This window comes from Symphalangus syndactylus, chromosome 4, assembly GCF_028878055.3.
Source record: "Symphalangus syndactylus isolate Jambi chromosome 4, NHGRI_mSymSyn1-v2.1_pri, whole genome shotgun sequence".
NCBI lineage: Eukaryota > Metazoa > Chordata > Mammalia > Primates > Hylobatidae > Symphalangus > Symphalangus syndactylus.
Genome location: NC_072426.2, coordinates 140,491,507 through 140,514,138, shown reverse-complemented (window position 1 = coordinate 140,514,138; position 22,632 = coordinate 140,491,507). Strand labels below are relative to the sequence as shown.

The 22,632-nt window shown below is 35.3% G+C and overlaps 1 protein-coding gene across 5 annotated transcripts in view; it reads left to right on the top strand.

Annotated features, from left to right (window-relative positions):
• Positions 1 to 9,661: 9,661 nt before the first annotated feature.
• Positions 9,662 to 22,632, top strand: part of SPOCK3 (SPARC (osteonectin), cwcv and kazal like domains proteoglycan 3) — a 481,221-nt gene continuing 468,250 nt past the window's right edge. For 3 of the 5 annotated variants that reach the window (XM_055276342.2, XM_055276338.2, XM_055276337.2), the window contains exons 1-2: positions 9,663 to 9,795; positions 10,072 to 10,260. In XM_055276342.2, coding sequence (XP_055132317.1) covers positions 10,072 to 10,260 — 189 coding nt within the window. In that variant the 5' untranslated portion in view covers positions 9,663 to 9,795. Of the gene's footprint in view, positions 9,796 to 10,071; positions 10,261 to 22,632 lie in introns of those variants that run through there. The other 2 variants (XM_055276339.2, XM_055276341.2) reach the window with 2 other exon arrangements.

Below are 22,632 nucleotides of genomic sequence, written 5' to 3'. Positions count from 1 at the left end.
GTCAAACTTCCATACTCACCAGTTATTAACAAGAGTGACTGAGGTATTGGCAGTAAAAGCTAGTTGGCATTTCTGCCTCCATCCCATCCTTTAATGTCAGGTGCCTCCAGAGTAGTTGAGGTTTTCGCCTCATGCTAAGCAACAAAGAGGTGTGGGTCACTCTTCTAATTCCCACCTCCCAGATGCCATTATGGCTAAGTAGGGAGCTCAGTTCCCTGCCATGCTCCCCAACTCAAAGGCAAGAAGTTATCCCACTTTTGCTGGGAAGATTTTGGCAGTAGCTGAATGTCCATCTCAGGCATCTTCCAAAGGGAATATGATGTTCCAGTTTTGCCAGCAGTAGGGTTGGCAGGACCTAATTGGAAAGCTGAACTTACCCACCTAACTCTGGTTATATAATTCAATAAGGGGTCCATACTAAAAAAAAAAAAGATTAAATAGAATCCAGTCATAACAGAATATCCAAAATGAGAAAGGCAATTGACACACATTAATACTAAGGTGAAATCAGTTGTTTGAGTTAGCTGACAAACATTATTGAAGCATTAAAATGCTTCTTCAACAAGCAGTTACAAATTCTCTTTAAAAATGAAAAAAATAAGAAATATTAGCATGCAAATAGAAAAATATAAAAAGAACTGCTGGGCGTGGTGGCTCATGCCTGTAATCCCAGCCCTTTGGGAGGCCGAGGCAGGAGGATCACAAGTTCAGGAGATCGAGACCATCCTAGCTAACACGGTGAAACCCCGTCTTTACTAAAAAGTAGAAAAAATTATTTGGGCGTAGTGGTGGGTGCCTGTGTAGTCCCAGCTACTCGGGAGGCTGAGGCAGGAGAATGGCATGAACCCAGGAGGTGGAGCTTGCAGTGAGCCAAGATCGTGCCATTGCACTCCCGCCTTGGTGACAGAGCAAGACTCTGCCTCAAAAAAAAAAACAAAAAACAAAAACAAACAAACAAACAAACAAACAAAAAAAACACACAAAAAAGATAGAAGTGAAAAATATACTAACTGAAATAAAAACCTCACTAAGTGGTAGGGTAAAGTTGACCGGGCATAGAATCTGTGAACTTGAAAATCAGTAAACACATCAATTGAATTTATTAAAAAAAAAGTACGGAATCTCAGTGAGCTGTGAACCAATAACAAAAGAACTAACATTTATTTACTGGAGTCAAAGAAGAGGACTCAGAAAAAAATGCTAACAAAGTACTTGGAAAAAAATAATGGGCAAATACTCCCCAAATATGGTGAGACACAGATCTACTAATTCAAGAGATGAATTAACACCAAATAAATATACCCCCACACATTCTAAGCTTCTGAAAACTAAGAATAAAGCAAAACATCTTGAAATTGTCTGGAAAGAGAGATTGTGTTACAGAGAGAATAACAATTCACATAACAGTGGATTTCACATATGAGACAGCAACCATGGAGCATAAAAGAAAAGGTTGCATCATTTTCCAAGTGCTAAAATAAAAGTACTGTCAACCATGAATTATATATCTGGTGAAACTATCATTCAGGAATGAAGAAGAAATAGAGACAGTCTCAGATGAAAGAAAACTAAAAACAAGAATCACTAGCAAACCTACCTTTGAAGTATGGCTAAAGGAAGTTTTCTAGACAAAAAGAAAATGATAACCAAAAAAGTCTTAGAACTTCCTAAAGGAAATAAGAACATTAAAATGGGTAAAAAGTAGGGTAAATAAAATAATATTTTTCTTATAAGTTAAACCATATTTGATGGTTGAAGCAAAAATTATAACACCATTTAAATATGTTGCCTCATGTATGTAGAGAAAATATTCAAGGTAACAAGTGAAGGTAAGGTCTTTTACGTTTTGTTCAAAGAGGTAAAACCTCAATATGAGAAGTTAAGTATGTATATTTTCTTGTCTAAAATAACTAAGATCTTTGGTCATAAAATAAATCTCAACCAATTTAAAAGAATTGAATCATACAAAATATGTTCTCTGACCATCTGGAAAAAACTAGAAATTAATAATAAAAAATATAAAAATCTCCAAACATTTGGAAATTAAACAACACATTTCTAAACAACCTATATGTCAAAGAAGAATTCTGAAAGAAAACCAAAAATACATTGAACTGAATAAAAATGAACACGAAATACATAAAAATATGTGAGGTGAAGCTAAAGCAGTGCAGAGAGGGAAATTTCTTCCATAAAATGCTTATAATTAGGAAAAAAGAAAATTCCAAAATTAATAATCTAATTTCCCACCTTAAGACATTAAGAAAAAGGGAGCAAAATAACCCCAGACAAGCAGAAGGAAGAAAATAATAAAGAGTTTTTTAATTAATGTAATTGAAACCAGAAATGTATTAGGCTGATGCAAAAGAAATTGAGGTTTTTGTCATTAAACATCAGTAAAGGTAATGGGAAAAACTGCAGTCACTTTTGCACCAATGTACTAATAGAGAAAATCAATAAAACAAAAAGTTAATTTATCAAAAAATTAACAAAAAATCATAAAACTCTAGCAAGACCAACAAAAGTGGAATGAAGAAACAAATCACCAATATTGGTAAAAAAAACAGGCGCTATTACTACAGATTATGCAGCCACAAGAAAGGTATGAAGAGAATGGTACAAATAACTTCATACTCATAAGTTCAAAGACTTGGAAGAAATGATTGAGTTCCTCTAAATCCACCCACTACCAAGCCAAGATGAAATATATAATCTGAATAGTTCCTATACCAAGTAAAAAATTAAATTTGTTATTAAAATTCCTTTAAAAAGTCATGAAAAATATCTCAAATTCACAGTACAACCCAAGCTAACTTGAGCTGTGTCATTGTTGATTGCAACCCAGAGCTTGATTAGAAGAGTAAATCTTCTAAATTATTGTTGCTTGTTTAAAAAATTTTAAGAGCAAAAATATTTTTCTTATAAAAAAAACAAAAGAGGAGTTTGCATTATTGATCTGTGTTATCCCATGTGTATTTATGTTCTAAAAAGTAAGACAAGAATTTGCTTGATTCACAGGGGAATTCTCTGAGCATCAATGAGCACTGGAAAGCTTTTCATGCAGCTAAGTGAGGCATATTAGATCGAAAAACACTTTAAAAACATTACTTTAAGAGAGATTTTTTTTCGCTTCAACTTTTCACTTAATGTTATACACTCTGTTTGTGTCTATATATTAATGTTTTAGATAAGGAAAAACAACATTATTGTGAAGATCATGTTATTTCACATCTCTCTGATTTTACGCACCTTCCTCCCTCCACAAGACATGTTATTTTTACCACTGTTTTTCTATTAAGTCTTATTTTTCAAGGTTCACATCTTGTCTCTTAAATTACCCCTTTCTTTGCTCTCACAGTATCCCCTGCAGGTCTCTAGTAGAAATCGGTTACATTTGCCATCTTTGATCCTGCCGTTGGTGAAACAATGCTCTAATCTTCTGTTCTTTGAAGAACTAGTCCCTCTCAGACTTACAAATCAAAGATTTGGTAGAGACTGTTTCCTATCACTGCTTGAGTGTTGGGTTATCATTGTCCACTTCTCATCATCTTTGCCACCAGAGATTAGTTTAGGGTTGGACATGTAACCAGATCAAAACCAATATGATACAAGGTCAGAACTGTTAAAGCTTCCAAGGTGGAGGAACTCTGCTTTTCTTGTGAATGAATTTTAGGAAAAGAATCTCTCCCTTTTCCATAATGTGTGATTTGTAAGTGCTGTGCCATTGTGTAAGCCACCTGAATTTGGAAGGTTGAAGTTTCATGTTATAAAGTCCACTGTTTGAACTGGCACATGATGGAGAAGCTCACTAGCTTTGTTTGAGCTGTTTGTCTGAGGTCAAGCCTACCTCTCAACTTTTTATTTCTATATGACAATACATTCAGATTTCAGTGCCCTCATTAATTCAGGAAGAAACCTGCTCCATATATTATCTATCTTCACTCATCATACTCTAATTAAATTATTAATTTATGTGGTTTTGCTCACAAGAGTGTGAGAGATCATGTAGCAACTTAGCCACATTTTTTATCCCTAGTTTGAAGCTTATCGCATAACATTTAGAGAACGATCAATAAACATATTTAAAAATTGTTTCACATTTTAGTTTAACTTTTAAACCAAAATTAAACTAATGCCTGTTAAAGCCTGTTAACATCCTATTCCTTTCTTTACTTTCACTTATCTTGTAGAAAACAGGATGTTTGGCATGGTATGTATGGACAGTAATCCTAACCTTGTACTCCTTAGTATGACTGCCTCACATTAAGGGAACTCTCCATTTACCCAAGAGGACAGAAATAAGTGGCATGAATTTGCAATAGCACTTGGGATAGTTTTTATCCTCTGAAAATAGCTAACCCATGGTAATTTAACAGCGAGTGATATATAATGCCCGTTTTGTACTAGTCAGCTAAAAATAAACAAACAACAACAACTTACAAAGATAAACACAGAAGATTCTTTGTAGATCTTGACTATAGAAACTCTATAGCCATTTTAGAACAATATACCTTACTCGGCCAAGTAGAATTCTGAGTCAAAGAATAAACTGGCTCCCCATATATTTTTATATTAAGATCATTAATAAATATGCAGGTTTAACAAAATTTTAAAAACACATTGGTATAAATCTCAAGAACCTAGGTGTTTTTAGAAATCTTTTTCACATGCAAATTTTTAAATGTAATAGCCTTAATATAAGAATGTGTGTCTTTCTGTGCATGGGCATAGAGTGAAATTATTTTTAAAATATTCTTAAACATTTTATTTTATCTTTTTTTGTGTCAGTGTCTCATAGCCCTCAGGAGAATTTAAATATTTATAATTAATGCTCATTGAAATTTTCAGAAAGTCTTTATTTTACAAAGTCAAAACATATATCTCAATTGAAAGAAAACACAAACTGTAATTGCCTTATTGGCCATTTTCCTATCATCTCCTTAGTAATCAATTAATTCAGTCAGATTCACCCTATGGTTTAAATGTTGAAAAATACCTTTTTAAGAATTATAGTAATTGAACTGACTAATGAGTTTCCAATATCTACTACAGCTGCTAAAGTCTGCTTATCTACTGAATGTTTTAGATTAAGTTAAATCACAAGAGGGCCTGTTTATCAAATTAGGTACCTAATATCTTCCAAGTTTGCTTCAGTGGGTTCATCTCTAAAAACAAAGAAACAAACAAACAACGACAAAAGTCTGTTAACATCCTATTCTAGAAATTCCATTCTGGTTTTGTTTGTTTTTGGTTTCCTCAATGCAAATATTAGTAATGGCGCTACTTTCTATGAAATTAAGAGCACATGATTTTTAAGACTTACAAGACTTCAGTAAATATAATTCCAAAATGAAGACCTAGAGTGTTCCTTCTTGACATCATTTTATGACATCTTTAATTTACTCTTGAGTTTTTAATACCCAGGGTTTTGCTTCATTTTTTTCCTCTTTTATATGCTTAGTTTAAACTCATAGATGGATTTGGTATAAGGCACCATTCTAGATGGTTGACTTTTACAGATCAGGTATTGTTTCCTAGCTTTATAATGAAATGTTTCAGAAATGGCCAAATTTTGTTTTTAGGTTAACTCATATATCATTAAACTACAGCTTTGGGTGAAGTCTGACACTTGGAAGTCCCTTAATGCACATGTCTCCTTACCTTCCACCAGCTGGAAAGGTAATGGGAAGCATGTATTCCCACAGGGAAGACAAACAACATTTGCTTGATTGGCAAACAGTTTTGCAATAAGGAGAGAGAGGCAGTCTTGGTTAATTCCCTTCTCAGCCAACCAGTCGGATTGCCTGCTGGGCTACTAGCTTGATGCTGCTGAGATGAAAGATTCCAGTGGACAGGGTCATCATTTGAGTCAGGGACTAAGGTGCTCATTATACAAGTGGAGCTGCTTCTGCCTAGCTTAGCAAGCTCCCTGATGTTGCCATTCTCTCTTTTCCTGCCTTTAATTATAGATGAGTCCTAGCTCTTACTGAAATAGAGATAGATAAATAAATATGCAACAGGTGGAGAAGGAAAGATATGGGGGCAGAAGAATTAAAGAGCATAAACAGAAGATGATTCAGAGATATTTTTACATAGAGAAAAAATATCTAGAAACAAAGTGGCTTGATCATTCTCCAGAACTTTCCTTTGCACTTACTAGCTATAGGATCTTAGGCAGTGAAGGCTAAAAGGTATCATGCATGTAAATTGTCTGGCTCTGTATCTGGCACATGGAAGATGTGCAATAAATTGGACCTTTCCTGCATATCCTCATGTTGGTTACAGATAATGGAGTAGTATGCTTTTATAGTTGTTGGGAAAAAAAATAACCTATGAAAGACCACTCTGTGTGTGTGTGTGTGTTTGTGTGCACGTTCGTGCACATGCTTGTATGTGCATGCATTTAAAGAACTGGAGTTATATGAAGGTCTTCATTGATCCAACCTCAAAGGCGGTTAGAAATGGACCAGCTGTCATTATATATGCTTAGCATTTTGATTTCTAGAGCTGTGGCATGTCTGAAAATGAGGGTAAGGAAACCTACAGAAGAAATAAATTTAATTAAAATAATGCCTATCAAAAATATTCTCTACGTCTTTGATGATAGATATTTGTGGATTGATTTACTGAATGTTTAGTAGAGAAAGAATTAAAGGGACAAATACACAAATATGAAGGCAAATTTCAATCTAGCAGTGGCCCCAGCATTGGCTTTTCATAATGTATGTAAACTATGATTCTGCATCAGGTGGCAGAGTGACAACAAAGGGGCTGGGAATCTGAAGACCTGTGTCTTGCTCTGAGTTCCAATTTTGTAAAGCATGATCAGAAAAATAAAATCAAGTCCCAGCCGTGGCACCAGAATCTCACTTTACCCACTTCATATGCTGCACACCGCTTTCTGATTTTTTGGCTTCTCCGGTTTTTTAGACTGGCTCTCCATCAATCTGGGAAGCAGTCAGTGAAGTATTTCTTGTCTACTCACCTACCTTGACTTACAAGGCTCCTGACTACTCTTCCAATATCTTACCTCCCACCTAATCCTCTTCCCTTATTATTCTCTGCTGTGTTTTGCTCTCAGCAAACTTCCAATGAATCCCCACTGAGGTGATAACTGATAACCAAGGTGTTAACTGAAGTGTGAATTCTCCTAGGATTATTTAAACCTTGAAAGCAGGCTGTTTGAGGATCAAAATGTTGATATATAGAGAAACTGACAGAAAGCTTTCCCTGTGATTAATAACATCACAACATCACACCTACTAGACTTTGACTCTCACTACCAACATGCCCACTTAGCCTAGACAATGGCAATGGCTTGGAAAGAGAAGCTTAAGGAGCTGTAAGAGCAGTGAGGGTGACTGGACCACACCAGACCAACACAAATACACTGTAGACAGGCTCACTCTGCCTCTTTTGACTTGAGACTTTTAAACTTGCAATTTGCTAGTAAATCCTACTCTATCTTCAGATCTGTAGTTTAAAACCCTATCAAAGGCATTTCTCCCAAGATGAATTCAACTGTCATTGTTTGTTTTTCAACAAATTTCACAACTTGGAGACGTCCCTGTGGAGCTGCAGTATGGGAAGCTGCCAGTGAAAGCTAGATGTGAAAACATGCTATGAACATTGGAGGGTCAGCCACAAAATAGATGTATTTGGGGGGGGGAATGCGGTATAAACATAAATATATGTGCTTCCATAAATCTAAAGGTGACCATGTTGGCCTTAGATGGTGGCAATTATTGAGCTAAAATGTATAGCAGATGCTGAAGGGGATGAGTGTTAGAGCATCATTCCTCATCAAATATTTTGTAGCTAACAGCAACTATCTTTTTAAAAGGTAAGTTACAAAGGTTAGAAGGGCATTTTTACTTTTAAAATTACTGACTTCTGCCAAGTATCAGTTTCTTGTAAGAAACAATTTCTGTGCTTTCCCTATTAGACTTAAATTTAGAAATAATGAGGTTTTAAAACATGATGAGATACTCTTATTAAGAAGAAAGTATTTCTTCCAATTTTGAAGTTGAGAGCTAAGGATGAGAGTGTGGGAGGTCAAAGGACCAGGGGTCAGGAAAAGGTGATAGTGGAGAATGGACCACCTACTATTGTTTTAATAAATTCACTAAACAAGAATTTAAATATGTAAACTACATAGTAATAACCCTCTGTGAATAGGCAAAAATAAATATCTTCGAAGAATTAGCACACATCTATATTCTTAAAGTTTTCTGACATTTGTTTGTGTCAATCAGGGCTCCCATGAATTGCAGTAGTATGTTCCGTGTTATTGCTCCACTAATTTCATTCATCACTGTAGAAATGGGGGGAACTGAGAAAAACATGTTTTTCTGAGTTAAAAATAGTAATAGAAAATTCTTTCCTATAAAAATATTACACATATATTTCCTACCATACATATTATATATTTATTTTGAAATATTACATTAAAAAAGGAAATTAACATTAATCATTGAGTTTGGTTATGTTAATATAGATTGCAGAATGTTAGACGAGATTGATATGGAAAATGTGTACTGCTGCTATTCGAATAGCTCCTGAAGTTTTGGAGGCTACAAGAAATTTTCAAAGGTCATAGCTTTGGGAGATGTAGTTTTGACTGAAATCTCTAATAATTCAAATAGAGATTCATAATGTTATTGCAGTCTATTGGCTTGCAGACATTTCTTGATTTATGTGTAATATTTATTTCACCTAAATTTTCTCTATATATGAGAGATTCTCTGTATCAGATTTTCTCTACAAGGGGCTAATTACTAATTTCCTTCCAGTTTATTTAGAATATGTAGAAAAGACATGGAAAGCCAAATATTTTGTCATAAATGGAAGTTTGGAATATAAAATTGGTGTTCGGGCTTCAAAACTCTCTTTTTATTTTGCAGGAGGGAGACAGTAGGCTTTTAAAGTTTCTGATTCAGGTTCTACGTTCTAAGATAAAGTTGCCAGGGAGTTTTTATAAAGAGAAAAATGCAGCTACAGTATGTGGGAGATATAGGTGTTCTCAAACGCCCTACCTGGTAATGCTTCTCTCTCAAAAAAAAAAAAAAAAAAAAAAAAAAAACAGGGAAAATAAAAAAAGAAACTGCAACCTTTAACATGAAAGTTTGCTTTCGGTAATAATCCGGAAGCTCATAGCAAACTTTACATTTTCTGAAATTAAACAGATCTCCCAAGACCTTGTGGATAGATGGCCTTTCTTTAGGGAGGAGCTGAGTCCAGGAGCTTTACAGGGTAGGAAGTCCAGGTATTCTTATTTATTGATGCATAAAGTTTTCCTCTGATCTCGTTTCTCACGTCTGCCTGACAACCCTGGAAATTGTGGAGCAGAGGCAACTGCGAGAGATAGTACACTTTGTGTTAAATCCAGGAGCAGAGAATGAGCAGGCTGTTTCGCGAACATGAGAACCTCTTCTGGAGGGGAGAGGTTACAAAGCAGATAAGGATTCCTAGGCTAGGAGCTACCTCGTCCTCTGGCTCCAGCCAAGCGTCCTATCCGGAGCCAACTACAGCTGGGATCCAGCGAGAGGAAGGTGGGATAGGAGGAGGTGGCAGAGGAAAAAAACGGAGGTCAGGGAGGGAGGGGGAACGAAGGGGAGTAAGCTGGAGATCCGCGCGCGAAGGGAGGGTGGAGATGGGGGGAGCGCGCCGGGCGCAGGGAGCTGAGTGGACGGCTCGAGACGGCGGCGCGTGCAGCAGCTCCAGAAAGCAGCGAGTTGGCAGAGCACGGCTGCGTTTCCAGCAGGAGCTGCGAGCACAGTGCCGGCTCACAACAAGGTGATGTGCCAGGAAGCGGTTTTGTGCCCGCTCGGGCTGCTGCGACTGGGGCTTGCTTCCTTATACCCACCTCTCCTCCTCTGGGTCTGCGTGTGTGTGAGTGCCCGGCTTTTGGGGGTAAAGCCTGCGGGGAGGGGACACGCTTGCCTCTGCTTGTCTCCTCCTCCCTCTACCCTCGTCGTTGCTAATGCATGTTTTCCAGGGTCGCCCCTGGCTTCGTACCCCTTATTTGACACTGACATGCCCCCCCACCCCCCGTTGTGTCTCCTCTCCCAGATGCTCAAGGTGTCAGCCGTACTGTGTGTGTGTGCAGCCGCTTGGTGCAGTCAGTCTCTCGCAGCTGCCGCGGCGGTGGCTGCAGCCGGGGGGCGGTCGGACGGCGGTAATTTTCTGGATGATAAACAATGGCTCACCACAATCTCTCAGTATGACAAGGAAGTCGGACAGTGGAACAAATTCCGAGACGTAAGTGCCGCGCACCCCCATCCCCGGGTACACGCGCGCGCTGCTCTGAGGCGGGGGCCGCGGCGGCCGGGTGTGGGTGGGGAGTGGGCTCCGTTTTCTGAGGAGAGGGGTTTAGGGAAACGCGGCGGCGCAGGGCTGCTGGAGAAGTTCACAGTTCCGCTGCCCCCTCCCAGCTGGTTCAAGGGCTTGCTTCTTGGATGCACAGGAGTTCAGGTCTCACCAGGTTCCCACTATTCCTCCCCCACCCCGCTCTCCCCTGTGCCCCCTCCCAGCCCACAAAGGTTACAAAGTGCTGGCTCTACCCTCTCAACTTTTGAATGGTGTTTCTGGCACTGGTAAACACAGCAGATGTGCCTTTGCGATGTATCGCCACTAAAGTAACTAGGATCGATCCCGTCACTAATGGTCCATTAAGGAATTTGAGGGAGGAGGTAGGAAGATGTCAGATTTATAAATGCCCGCTCTCCAAGGATGGGAGAATGTTTGGCGGCACCAGTAAGGACTCGTTGAACTGCTCCTGCTTACATAAAATTGTCGATCAGATTTGTGCTTCGACATGACTTTAATCCAGAACATGTTTGCAATGCATTTGATTACATTTTATTCCAAAATGAATCACTGCCTTGAAATCTGCGGGAAGGGGATGCGAGGGCGGGAGGGTTGCAGGTGACAGCGATAAAAGAGTTAAACCGTAGACTCCCGTGGAGAGTTTTCAAAAGGGTTATTAAGAGGGAGCCAGGTTTAGACACTTGAAGCCAGTGGCCATGGCTTGCCAGTCATTTCTTTTTTCCTCACCTGATCTGAATGGAGCCCAGTAAGAGCTGCTCACGTACAGAGCGCGGTACAACTGCAAGCCCTGAACTTGGTTGTCCTAGTGAGGAGGCCGCCCTGATGGCTGAATACCGCCCCCAGCCCACCCTTTAAAACGCGGAAGGCCTGAGCTGGAGCGAGAGTGATTCCCAGACACATTGCCAATCCTTACCGTGACATTTGAAAGAATTTCTCGTGGAGTCCATGTGCAGTGCACTACGTGGAGATGAGTTAACTTCTTTCATCCGCTCCGACTCAGTCACCGTTTGGGAAAATAAACGGGAGCCTAGGCTAGCTTTCATCCTGCCTCCTCTAATCCATTCCCTCAACCTCTCTATGACGTAGCTGACAAGCCAAATCTAGCAGAGGGATTCCTGAAGAAACACAAATTTTTACTTTAAAATTAGGTTTAGCCATTTGATTGAGAATATTTAACGGAGAACTTTGCCTACATACTTCATGAACAAAGCTGAAGCATCAATTTATTGCTAAATAAATGCCCTTATAAAAGCATACCCGTTGCATATTTAAGTTTACACCAATATTGAGCACAAGCAAAAAGGATAGCGAGTGAGATATTCCTAAACCTAAAGAAAATTTGTTTATCATGCCCTCATTTGGCAAAAAAAAAAAAAAAAAAAATGAACATTTTATCAGTGTTTGAACAGTGTTTGACATTATGACATTTCATTATTTAATGGCTGCTTTAAAATCTTTTAGAAATGAATTTTTGAAAGACCTCTCAACAATGGGTTATATTTAGTAGATAATACTGGTTGCATGCTGTTTTCTATTTGTTTTGGGTTTTTTTTTTTTTTTTTTTTTTTTTGATAAAATCAACTACACAAGATTCCTCGCTGGGAGAATTGTAAGAGTATTACTATCTTCAATGAGAGCAGAGATAAAAGCTTTCTTCTCTAAAATGTATTTTAAATTTTGAATAACTTAGTATTCTCTTACTGTATTCAAATTACTTTATTGAATTATTGAGTGACTTGGACAGTTTGTGAATGTGTTTGATTTAAACTTTTGAGACAAGCTGAGTTGCCTACTATAGAGCTAAATATGCTAGAATTTATGGAGTCAATTTCTATAGAGACAGAGTATTTTATTGCTATATCATTCTCAGTTATACTATGATCTCAAGGAAAAAGTCCATCAAAATTGTACATAAATTTTAAAAAGGATTTACTGATACATTTTATGCAAATATCTGTTTTGAAGTATCTGCAACACCTAAAAATAAATACTGATTTATCTGAAAAACTTTCATCAGGTTTTAGTATTACCATTTTAGTAAGATAGTTATGTTTTTGCAAAGATGACTTCTGGAGGGAATGGAGCAGATAAATGCCATCATTTTTTACCCTTGAACCACCTGTTGCTTATTATTAACATGATAAAATGTATGCTGACAGTGTGGTTTCTCAAATAATAATTCAGAATGCATAATATAGAATCCTTATCTAGACCATCTACCCCACCGCTATTTGTGCATATTCTTTCCCTTCTGGGGAATCATTAGCTTCATAATCTTTTCGTAGCTCTCAGAATGTTATTTTTCCGTTCGTTTTCAGCTGGAAGCACATGGTGATAAGGCATTACTTGAAATAATACTATACTGCATGAATCTACCTTTAAATGTTCTGCATGAGCATTCATATCTCAAATAATGATTTATGAACTCACCTTATATGAGGGCAAAGAAACATGGAATTCTGAGTCTCTTATTTGAGAAACAATTTAACTGAAGTACTTTTGTGCTTTTTTCCCATAAAATATAATTAATTTTATTTACAAAAAAGCCTTGGGAAGCACCAGCATAATTATTGCTTGGATTAATCCTTATGATTATTTGTACTTCCTAAGTGACCGTTTTACATAATCAGCACTGTTTTACAAGTAACTCCTTAATGAAAGTTTGAACTGTTCCTTCTTTTGAAATACATTTTAAAACTATCTTAAATATTTAAAAATACAATTTAGCATTATATTTTAATTGAATATTTTAAAGATAAATGTTACTCCTTATATATTTTATTTGTAATATAAATATGTAAATATAATTGATTTACAATAAAGCTTTAGGAACAAAGAGCATGGATCGAGTTACGTGAGAGTAGGTGAGCATAAGAACTACTGCCGTTGAGGCTCATTTTCCCAATTTCCTTAATATAAATGCTAGAGAAGCAATGAAAGCAAAGACAAGTTTACAATGAATAGGTATTAACACAGGAGAAACAAGCTTACAGTGAGTAGGTATTAACACAGGAGAAACCACAAGTACTTTTGACTACTCTATGCTAGCAATGTCAGTTGAATAAAGTTTGTTACCTTTGTTGTCCTTTTGAAGGACGCTTGGAGTGTATGACGCTTAATGTTATAGACATAAAGAGCTTTCACTGTTTTGAAAATTATTATTTGGTTATTAGTATAAAAATTCTGATAAAGATTTTAATATCTATGTTTTAGGAAAGCATAAAAGTTTCACTTAAAGATATAGAAAAGTCAACACATTTAAACATAAGTACAGTAGATAGAACCAGCATGCTTTACTTAGGTTATAATTATGTGATTTTAAAATAAAATAAAATAAAAACTCTCTCAACAGTGGTATATATTCAGTAGATATACTGGTTACATGCTGTTTTTTTTTTTTTTTTTTTTTGGTGGGGGGCTCTGTACACAAGATTCCTCAGTGGGAAAATTGTGGGATACCATTACTTTCTCCCAGAGCAGGAGTAAAGGATTCATTCATCCCATTCTTGTGAATATATTAGGAGAATTGGAAATCAGGATCATTATGAGGAAACTGAATTATTAGCTCAAGTGGCTTATGTATTTCATATTTCAAATATTTATATTTTATAATTTAATTAAGCCATACCCTTTATCATGTAATAAATGAGTATGGAATTTGGAACCAATGAATTAATTAGTAATGCATGGTATAATAACATTATCAAAATTATCTATTATTGATTTCACTGAAATACATGAATTAACTAGGAATGACAAAAAAAGATAAAATATGAGAAGCCCTCAAATACTGTATTTTGGAATCAATATAATAAATACTTAGAAAAAAGAGGAATGATGGCCATGCTAATTTTTAAGTAACTCATATAATAAAAACAAGATTGTGCCCTTTAATGGAAATTCAAATAGTTCTAGATTAAATTAAATTTGTTTTTCAATAAAAATATGTGGGGCTCATTCTGAACTTTTTGCTTTAAGGAATCGTTACCATTAGTGTTACAGAAACCATAATCAACTTCTGTTTACATTCATTCCTTAAGTGATGTTTAATATCCTTTGGATATATTTAACGCAATAATAAAGTTCTACAGTTTAACTTTACAAATTTATCCTTAATGTAAGCTAAAGGACATGTAGAATATTGAGAAAATGTAAAATATAGGCTGACATGTCTCAGAGGCACTCAAATTATAAGTTGACTTTTTAAAAATACCTGATTTGCTGGTGTTGAATAGTAAGTAGAACATTCTTAATTTGTTTTTTCTTTTTATTTGCCTTTTTCATCTAAGGTGAGGTTCTTCAGTGCACAGATTATTTAAGAGATAATGGATGATGGTGAGGGATATTTCCTGGCACTTAGTGGGCTACAGAGGGGTCAAGATTCCCGAGGGTCTATCAACTTCTACTGTTGTTAGAAAGTAAATAAAACCATTTGTTTCTATGTCTACTCCAGATAAAGTATTCTATGGCTCTACAGGCCATTAAAATTCAAACAATGAGAATCTTTCAGGAATGCTCTCTCAGTACTTTGTTTAGGTTTATGATGTGCCCTGATTATATTTCTTGAGTTACAGGCATACTCTTACCATTGAGGGATCCTCCTTTCTGGCAACAAAGTTGTACTATTATACTTTTCAACAATATGTATCAAAAATAAAATTAAAGATTTATTCATAATTTGGATATATTTAATAAAGTGAACTACTGTTCTCTGTTTAAGAACGCTTTCTCAATAATGGATATCCAATTCTTATGAAAATGCACATTTTCGGTGTTTCTCACTATGAAGCAACATTTGTAACTGTGGTAATAATTACCTATATTTCACTGTAGTTGAGAACATAGGCATTTCTTGGGAATTCTTCACAGTTAATTGAGTGCGTTATCATGAGTGTTTTTCTCTCTTTTGCTTTTTTGGTGATTACGAGCACTGGGTTTAGTTCTTAAAAGTTTGTGAATACAGTGTATGTATTTGCAGATCAAAGCTGGTGAAGACTGTAGCACGCAGTCGTATTTTTATTGGACTATTATGCGTATTGTTTAAATCATGGGGAGATTTAATGGAGAGAGGCAATTGAACTCTTAAGAGAAGCAATAGGCAATCTTTGACAATTCTGGGACCAGTGAGTACCTACAGCAGCAAAGGGCTAGGCTCTGGCAGTATCCTGACTCTTGTTTTTGTCATCAGGATCCTAGTTAAGCCGTGATCACAGAACAAACTCCACACTCCTATTTCTTAAACCTGCTGCTACAACCACTACCCTGCTTGCCAGTCAAGATTTAAGTTTGGTTTTGTCATCAGGTATCACATGATGAAGGAAGGCAGGTCAGAAAATGTCCACTGATCTGCTTGTTTCTGGAGGGAATCTTAGCTAGAGCTGGTATCACATTATCAGATTCTGTCAGGAGGTATGAATTGATCACAAAACTTTAGTCGATTTTCCATGGGTTCATCTTAACAGAAATTAAAGAGAAGCAAGCAATACTTTTAACTCTCTAGCTCTCATAACTTCCAGTCAATGATTAGAAAAGTGTAACGAAGTGTAAAAGTGTAAGTAAGAGAAACAAATTACTCTATGTATGTTGTATATGTTTATATGTATTTATGTGTGTAGATTCATGCATAAATGTATATCTACATATATGTGTTGTATGTGTGTGTGTGTCAAGTTGACAACAGATTAAATAATCTGAAAACAGAGGCAATTATATATTGTGCTATAGGTTTTTTGTATGCACTATATATGTATAGTTATTACAAATAACATGTTGAGTAGAAAGCCAACATCCATCTACCCACCCCCAAAATGTTAAGACATGTTAGGTTTCTTTATTTTTTTTTTCTTTTCCTGGTGAAGTTTTCTGCATCTTATAACTTGAGATGATTTCATTTACTGTTACATGTGTGGACACAGTGTGCTTTTCTGTTTCTTACAGCTAGTCAGCTTGTTTGGGATTATATATTTAAACTTTTTAGCTAGATATACAAAAGGAACATTGGGTACCGCTATAGAGCATTTATGTTGCTACTCTGACAGTAAGACTTTGGGGTTGGATGCTTTTAGATCTTATGATTGTGACTCAGAGTGACATTTTATGTTCTTATACAACTTTAGTTTTCATGATCTGGGTCATAATTTTATTTCATTTTATGTACTTATTTTTAAAGGCTGATCTTTGACTTCTATAAATACTATCCAAGTCCTGTAAGCTCCTGGAGTATTTATATGTCTTTTTTCATTTATGAAAATCATTTCATCTTTTCTACTCTTTCTACCTCTTCTAGTTTACAGATTTGGACACCCCATTAGACTGTGAACTCCCTAAAGCTACAGATTGTAGTCTTCCTTCCTCTCCACGATCCTACAATTCACCTAGCATTACCACAATAATTGTCTCAGAGTTATCACTAGAAAATACTTACTAAATGAGGTGACATCATATTCAAAATACACTGCCAATTGAAAAATCCTTACCTAAAGGTTTTTTAGAGCTGTGTTGTCTTTTATTGGCCAGCTCAATTTCTGGCCACCTCAAGCCCAGTTTTGTAATTTAAATAAAAATTCAATTTTTATAAAATATAAAGTTATAAGTATTGAACCACTTTAGTCCTGTAAGTTCCAAAACATGCCAAAATAGAAATGCTGTGTTCAAGCTGTTGTGTCCAGTTTTAGAAAGGTCAACAGCAGATGACAATGACATGCATCATGGTGCTCCCTCGGCCAATTGGTTCAATTCTTTTTTCCATAGTTCCTCTTCAACAACATAATTGTGTTGCTCTAACATCTTTACATATTTTTGCTGCCTAATAGGTAATATCAAGCACTAGCATCTTCCCTTTCTTCTTCAACTACTGAACTTCAGTTAATGGTTGTATAGGTAAATCCGGATACTTTACTGACAGTTCAGATTTCTTTCTTCCTCTTCCACCTCACTTACAACTGCCAATGCGTTGGTTAGAGAGAGGTTAAGTTCCTGCAGAAAGGAGACCCTGAATCCGAGTACCCGAGTAACCATAGAATTCTGTTTTGCAAGCATGAGACCATCAAGAAGTGGGTGTCCAGGCCTGGGCTTTCAGGGTTACTCCCTCAAGCAAGCTTCTCTGTTAATGGCCATTTCCTATCTAACAGGAGGCGTTTAAGAGAAAATCTGGGACGATCACCTTGTCCCAGAATCCACCTGAAAGTCATCACACATTACTTCTACTTGTATCCCACAGGCCTGAACTTAGTTACATGTCAACACCTAGCTACAAGGGATACTGGGAAATTTAATCTTTAATAGGAATGATCAGCACTAAAAGAAAGCAAGCGATACTCAGTACTCGGAGAAAATGTTGGTAACTACGGTATCTGGTTATGCTCTTTCAATCATCTAAATATCTCTGGAAAATATTCTTAGTCTCCACCCCCGTGTCCTCTGATGGGAATGTTTTTTATCATTGCCTGTCAGTTGTTTGCCTCCCTAATCAATCTTTCTTCCAAATTCCATATTATCCCAGTATCCTCTTAGCCATGATGGACATGCTTGAGTAGTGCTTGCTGGGCCAAAACTATGACACCTAGTACCTACTGTTCTAGGTGTACGAGTTTGGTGGTAAGTAGTAGAGTGCTAATTTCTAAAAGGAAATTTCGAAGGTCAATACCAAAGCAGAGTGTCCAAAAAGCTACCATGTTAAGGAGAGCCTGAATCTACTTACCAATGCTGTTTTCCTTTAGTGAAATCATTTAGCATGACTTCTGTGAAATCTTTTTGAACTGTAGATCTTTGGTCATAGGAATGGAATTCCCTGTGTTAAGGCATTAATGGTGATTGGTGGGCAAAAATTAGAATTTACTTCTCACATCTCTTACTTAAAGAACAGGATACTCTCTTGCTGTTACTGGTGTATTTCCTCTGATGCAGAAAAAGGAAAGTACCACTAACACAAACAACGTTTTGCTGAAATAATACTAGAAGTGACACCCTTGCCAGGTTCATGCAGCTCTTAGGCTTGAAAGCAAAGAAAACAATCTTTTTGGTTCTAGTATCTCTGGGACAGTTAGGAAATAAAAACTGCAGCAAATCAGATTTGCCAGAATTCCCATACAGGATTTACTCTTTAGATTTTTTTTTTTTTTTCTTAACATGGAAGGTTACTGTCAATTAGAATGCCTGAACTTCTGAACTGAATCATAAACAGAGATGGTGAATTGCACTGTCTATCAGGTTTTGTTTTCTGGAGAGATCCTTGATTTTTTCCATCTTCATACTTGCTACAGAAAAATGTTCCTATTATCATTTTTCATATATATTCATGGCATGATTATATTACAAGGGATGATTATATAATTTTGCTTAATATGTTACACATAATTAAATTAATAATACTAATAATATAGTATACAAATATGTAAGGTGAAAGGGTAGGTAAAAAGTCTTCATAAAGTTATTTTTCCCTTCAGTCATGTCATTTCTCCCAAAGGATTGGTGCTTTCCCTAATATTCTTCCACCAGAAGTCATCTGGCCTTCAATTTTCTGCTCACAAGCTGTTTCCTTTATCGAGGAAATAATGGTCTGAATCAGAAATGCTGTCTCCCACCTCTGAATATATATTGCAGATTTTTCTATTTATAAATTAAGAATAATGGCCTAATAAAAATTTTTATTCCCTCCTTCAGAAATAGCACCATTATATTTCATTTGTTCATTTATTGGTTTTAAAAGCATCATGTTGAATAAATAATAATAATCTTAAGAATCTGTGTGAGGTAGATTCTTTCTGTTTTTATATGTGGCTTGTATATTTTGGAGACATTTAAGCCATATTATCACTCTTATTGTAAAACAGAGATAATTAAATTCAGTTTTCTGTTTTCATAACTGTTTGATTAGAAAAGTTATTGATTATTTAAATTATGCTATTTCAATATAGAAAAGAAAGTTTTGGACGGGTGTGTTGGCTCATGCCTGTAATCCCAGGACTTTGGGAGGCCGAGGTGGGCAGATCTTGAGGTCAGGAGATCGAGACCATCCTGGCCAACATGATGAAATCCTGTATCTCCTACATATACAAAAATTAGCTGAGTGTGGTGGCACGTGCCTGTAATCCCAGCTACTCGGGAGGCTGAGGCAAGAGAATCGCTTGAACCAGGGAGTCGGAGGTTGCAGTGAGCTGAGATGGTGCACCTGCACTCCAGCCTGGCCATAGAGCAAGACTCAGTCTTAAAAAAAAAAAAAGTTTAAGTACCTTTTTATTGCATTTATCTGTATTATATATATTTTTTGTTAGATTTGAACATTTGGTAGCTTGGTTTACTATTGATTAGGAAATTAATTAGGAAAAAACTTATCTTTGGTATACATGGCTATTTTAAACAATCAAATAACAAGTGGCATATACAAAAATTGCTTCTTTTTCTACAGCATTCTCTTAAGCTTTTTTATGTGGATTTAGAATGAACTATATGCTAATGTTTCTATTTTCAGATTGTTATAGCATTTCATCAATAAAATATCCCACATCTTTATCTACATTTTTTGAATATGCAAGGACAAATAAGCTCTATTTTAACTTTTCCATACTATTTTATCATGGATTCCTGTTTTTGTCTTATTTTATTCTTTGAAAATTCCAGCTAACTATGGTAATTAAGTTTAACCACAATGTCTTTAATAGTGCACTAAACATGTATATAGTAAGCAAGATGACAAAGATAATAAAAATGAAAAAATATATGCCAGAAAACTATGATGTCAGAATTTATAAAGTAAATACAACTTTATTAGCTATTTGATGGAAATAATTTAAAAATATTTTAATTTAATTAATGGCTGTTTGTCTAACCATAACTTTTAAAAATAAGTTGAATCCACAAATAGTGTGTATTTTATATGTGAATAGGGTACTCAAAATTTGACTCACTATGGCTGTAGAGAATGATGATGGTAAAAATGCACTCACCCAAAATATCAAAGGAGATAAGTACTAAAAGTTTTATAATAAAAATATGACAGACTCTTCCTTGTCTAGAAATTGATAATAATGTAATAATAATAAGCACTTTAATACAGCATATCACATGCAAGGAGTATTATAAGTTCACTTTTAATTTAATTCTTTAGGAATAAGGACTGGCTATATTGCCCAAGCTGGTCTCGAACTCCTAGGCTCAAGTGATCTTCCTACCTTGGCCTCCCCAAGTGCTGGGATTACAGGCATGATCCACTGTGCCTGACTAGTTTTTAAAAATGTATTAATTAGTAATATCCCCATATGGAATGTGCAACTGTTAATCCATTGTGTAGCTGAAGAAACTCAGGGCCAAGATCACACAGCTAGTATCAGTCAGGGCTCTCTCCAGTAGCAGAATTTTGGCTCCAAAGACTTTGTCCTTAAACATAGAAGAGTAATGCTTCTTCATGTGTTAATGCTGTTTTGGGTCACTGTTATATGCTAGGCACTTTAAATATATTATCCCACTTAATATGTATCTCTCCATATATATATAATATATCTATATATAAATATATATTTATATATAACCATAATATGTAAGCATATATAAATATATGTGCTTTATATATGAGTATTCATATTTATATATGAATATATAAATTTATATTTATAAATGAATATAAACTATGCTATCTATTATATTTTAAATATTCATATATAAATATATTCATATATATGAATATAATATATATTCATATATAAATATATAAGAATATAATATATATCATATATAAATATATAATATATATTCATATATAATATGTAATATATATTCATATAAAATATATAATATATATCCATCAATTATATGTTTATATGTTTATATATGTTTATGTATACATAAACATATATGTTTATATGCAAACATATATATGTTTATATATGAATATATAATATATATGTTTATATATGAATATATAAACATATACATATATAAACATATATTTATATATACATATATAAATATATATGTATATATAAATATATATATAACTTTTAATTGTAAAAAGCACATGATATAAAATTTACTATATTAGCCATTTTTAAGTGTACAATTCAGTAGTGTCAAGTATATTCACATTGTTTTGCAACCAATCTCCAGAACTTTTTCATTGCAGAACTGAAACTTTATACCCATTTAACCACATCCCATTTCGCCCTTCCTCCAGCCCCTGGTAACAACCATTCTACCTTTTGTTTCTACGAATTTGACTGCTTTAGATATATATGTGGAACAATAATATTTGTCTGTTTGTGACTGGCTTTTGTTAGCGTAACGTCCTCAAGTTTCATCCATGTTGTGGCATGTGACAGGGTTTCCTTTTTCTTAAAGACTGAACAACATTCCATTGCATGTATATTTTACATTTATCCACTTATCTGTCAATAAAAAACCTTGGGTTACTTCTACTTCTTTGCTATTGTAAATAATGCTGCTATGAGCATAGGTATGCAAATATTTCTTCAAGATCCTGCTTTCAGTTCTTTGGATATATATACTCAGAAGTGGAATTGCTGGATCATCTGATAATTTTATTTTTAATTTTTTAAGGAACTGCCATACTGTTTTCCATGGTGGTTACGCTGTTTTACAGTCCTACTCACAATGGATAAGGTTTCCAATTTTTTGCACCCTTGCTAACACTTGTTAATTTACATTTTGTTGTTGTTTTTGTTGTTAGTAGCCATCTGAATGGATGTGAGTTGATACTGTGGTTTTGATTTGCATTGCCCTAATGATTAGTAATGTTGAGCATATTTTCATGTACTTGTTAGCCACTTGTACAGCATTTCTGAAGAAATGTCTGCTCAAGTCCTTTGCCCATTTTTAATTGGGTTATGTGTTTTTCTTTTTGGTAAAATCTTTTAACAATCAAAAAAGTAGAGATTATTAATCTTCTTTCACAAATAAAGTAACTCAGTATCAGCAAGCTTAATCAACCTGCTCAAAATCAGTGAAGTTTGAAATGACTTTCTAATTCTAAAGAGCATGTTTTTTTAATTAACAGTTGACCACTTTAAAACAGTTACTACAGACAGCTCAAATTGCTTTTTTTGTTGTATTATATTATATTATGTTATATTATTTATTTTTTAAGAGACAGCAATTTGCTCTGTTGCCCAGGCAACAAATTGCTTTTTTTGTTGTATTATATTATATTATGTTATATTATTTATTTTTTAAGAGACAGCAATTTGCTCTGTTGCCCAGGCTTCAGTTCAGTGGTGTCATCATAGCTCACTGCAGTGGGAAATTCCTGGGCTCAAGTGATCCTCCCACTTTTGCTTCTCAAGTAGCTGGGAC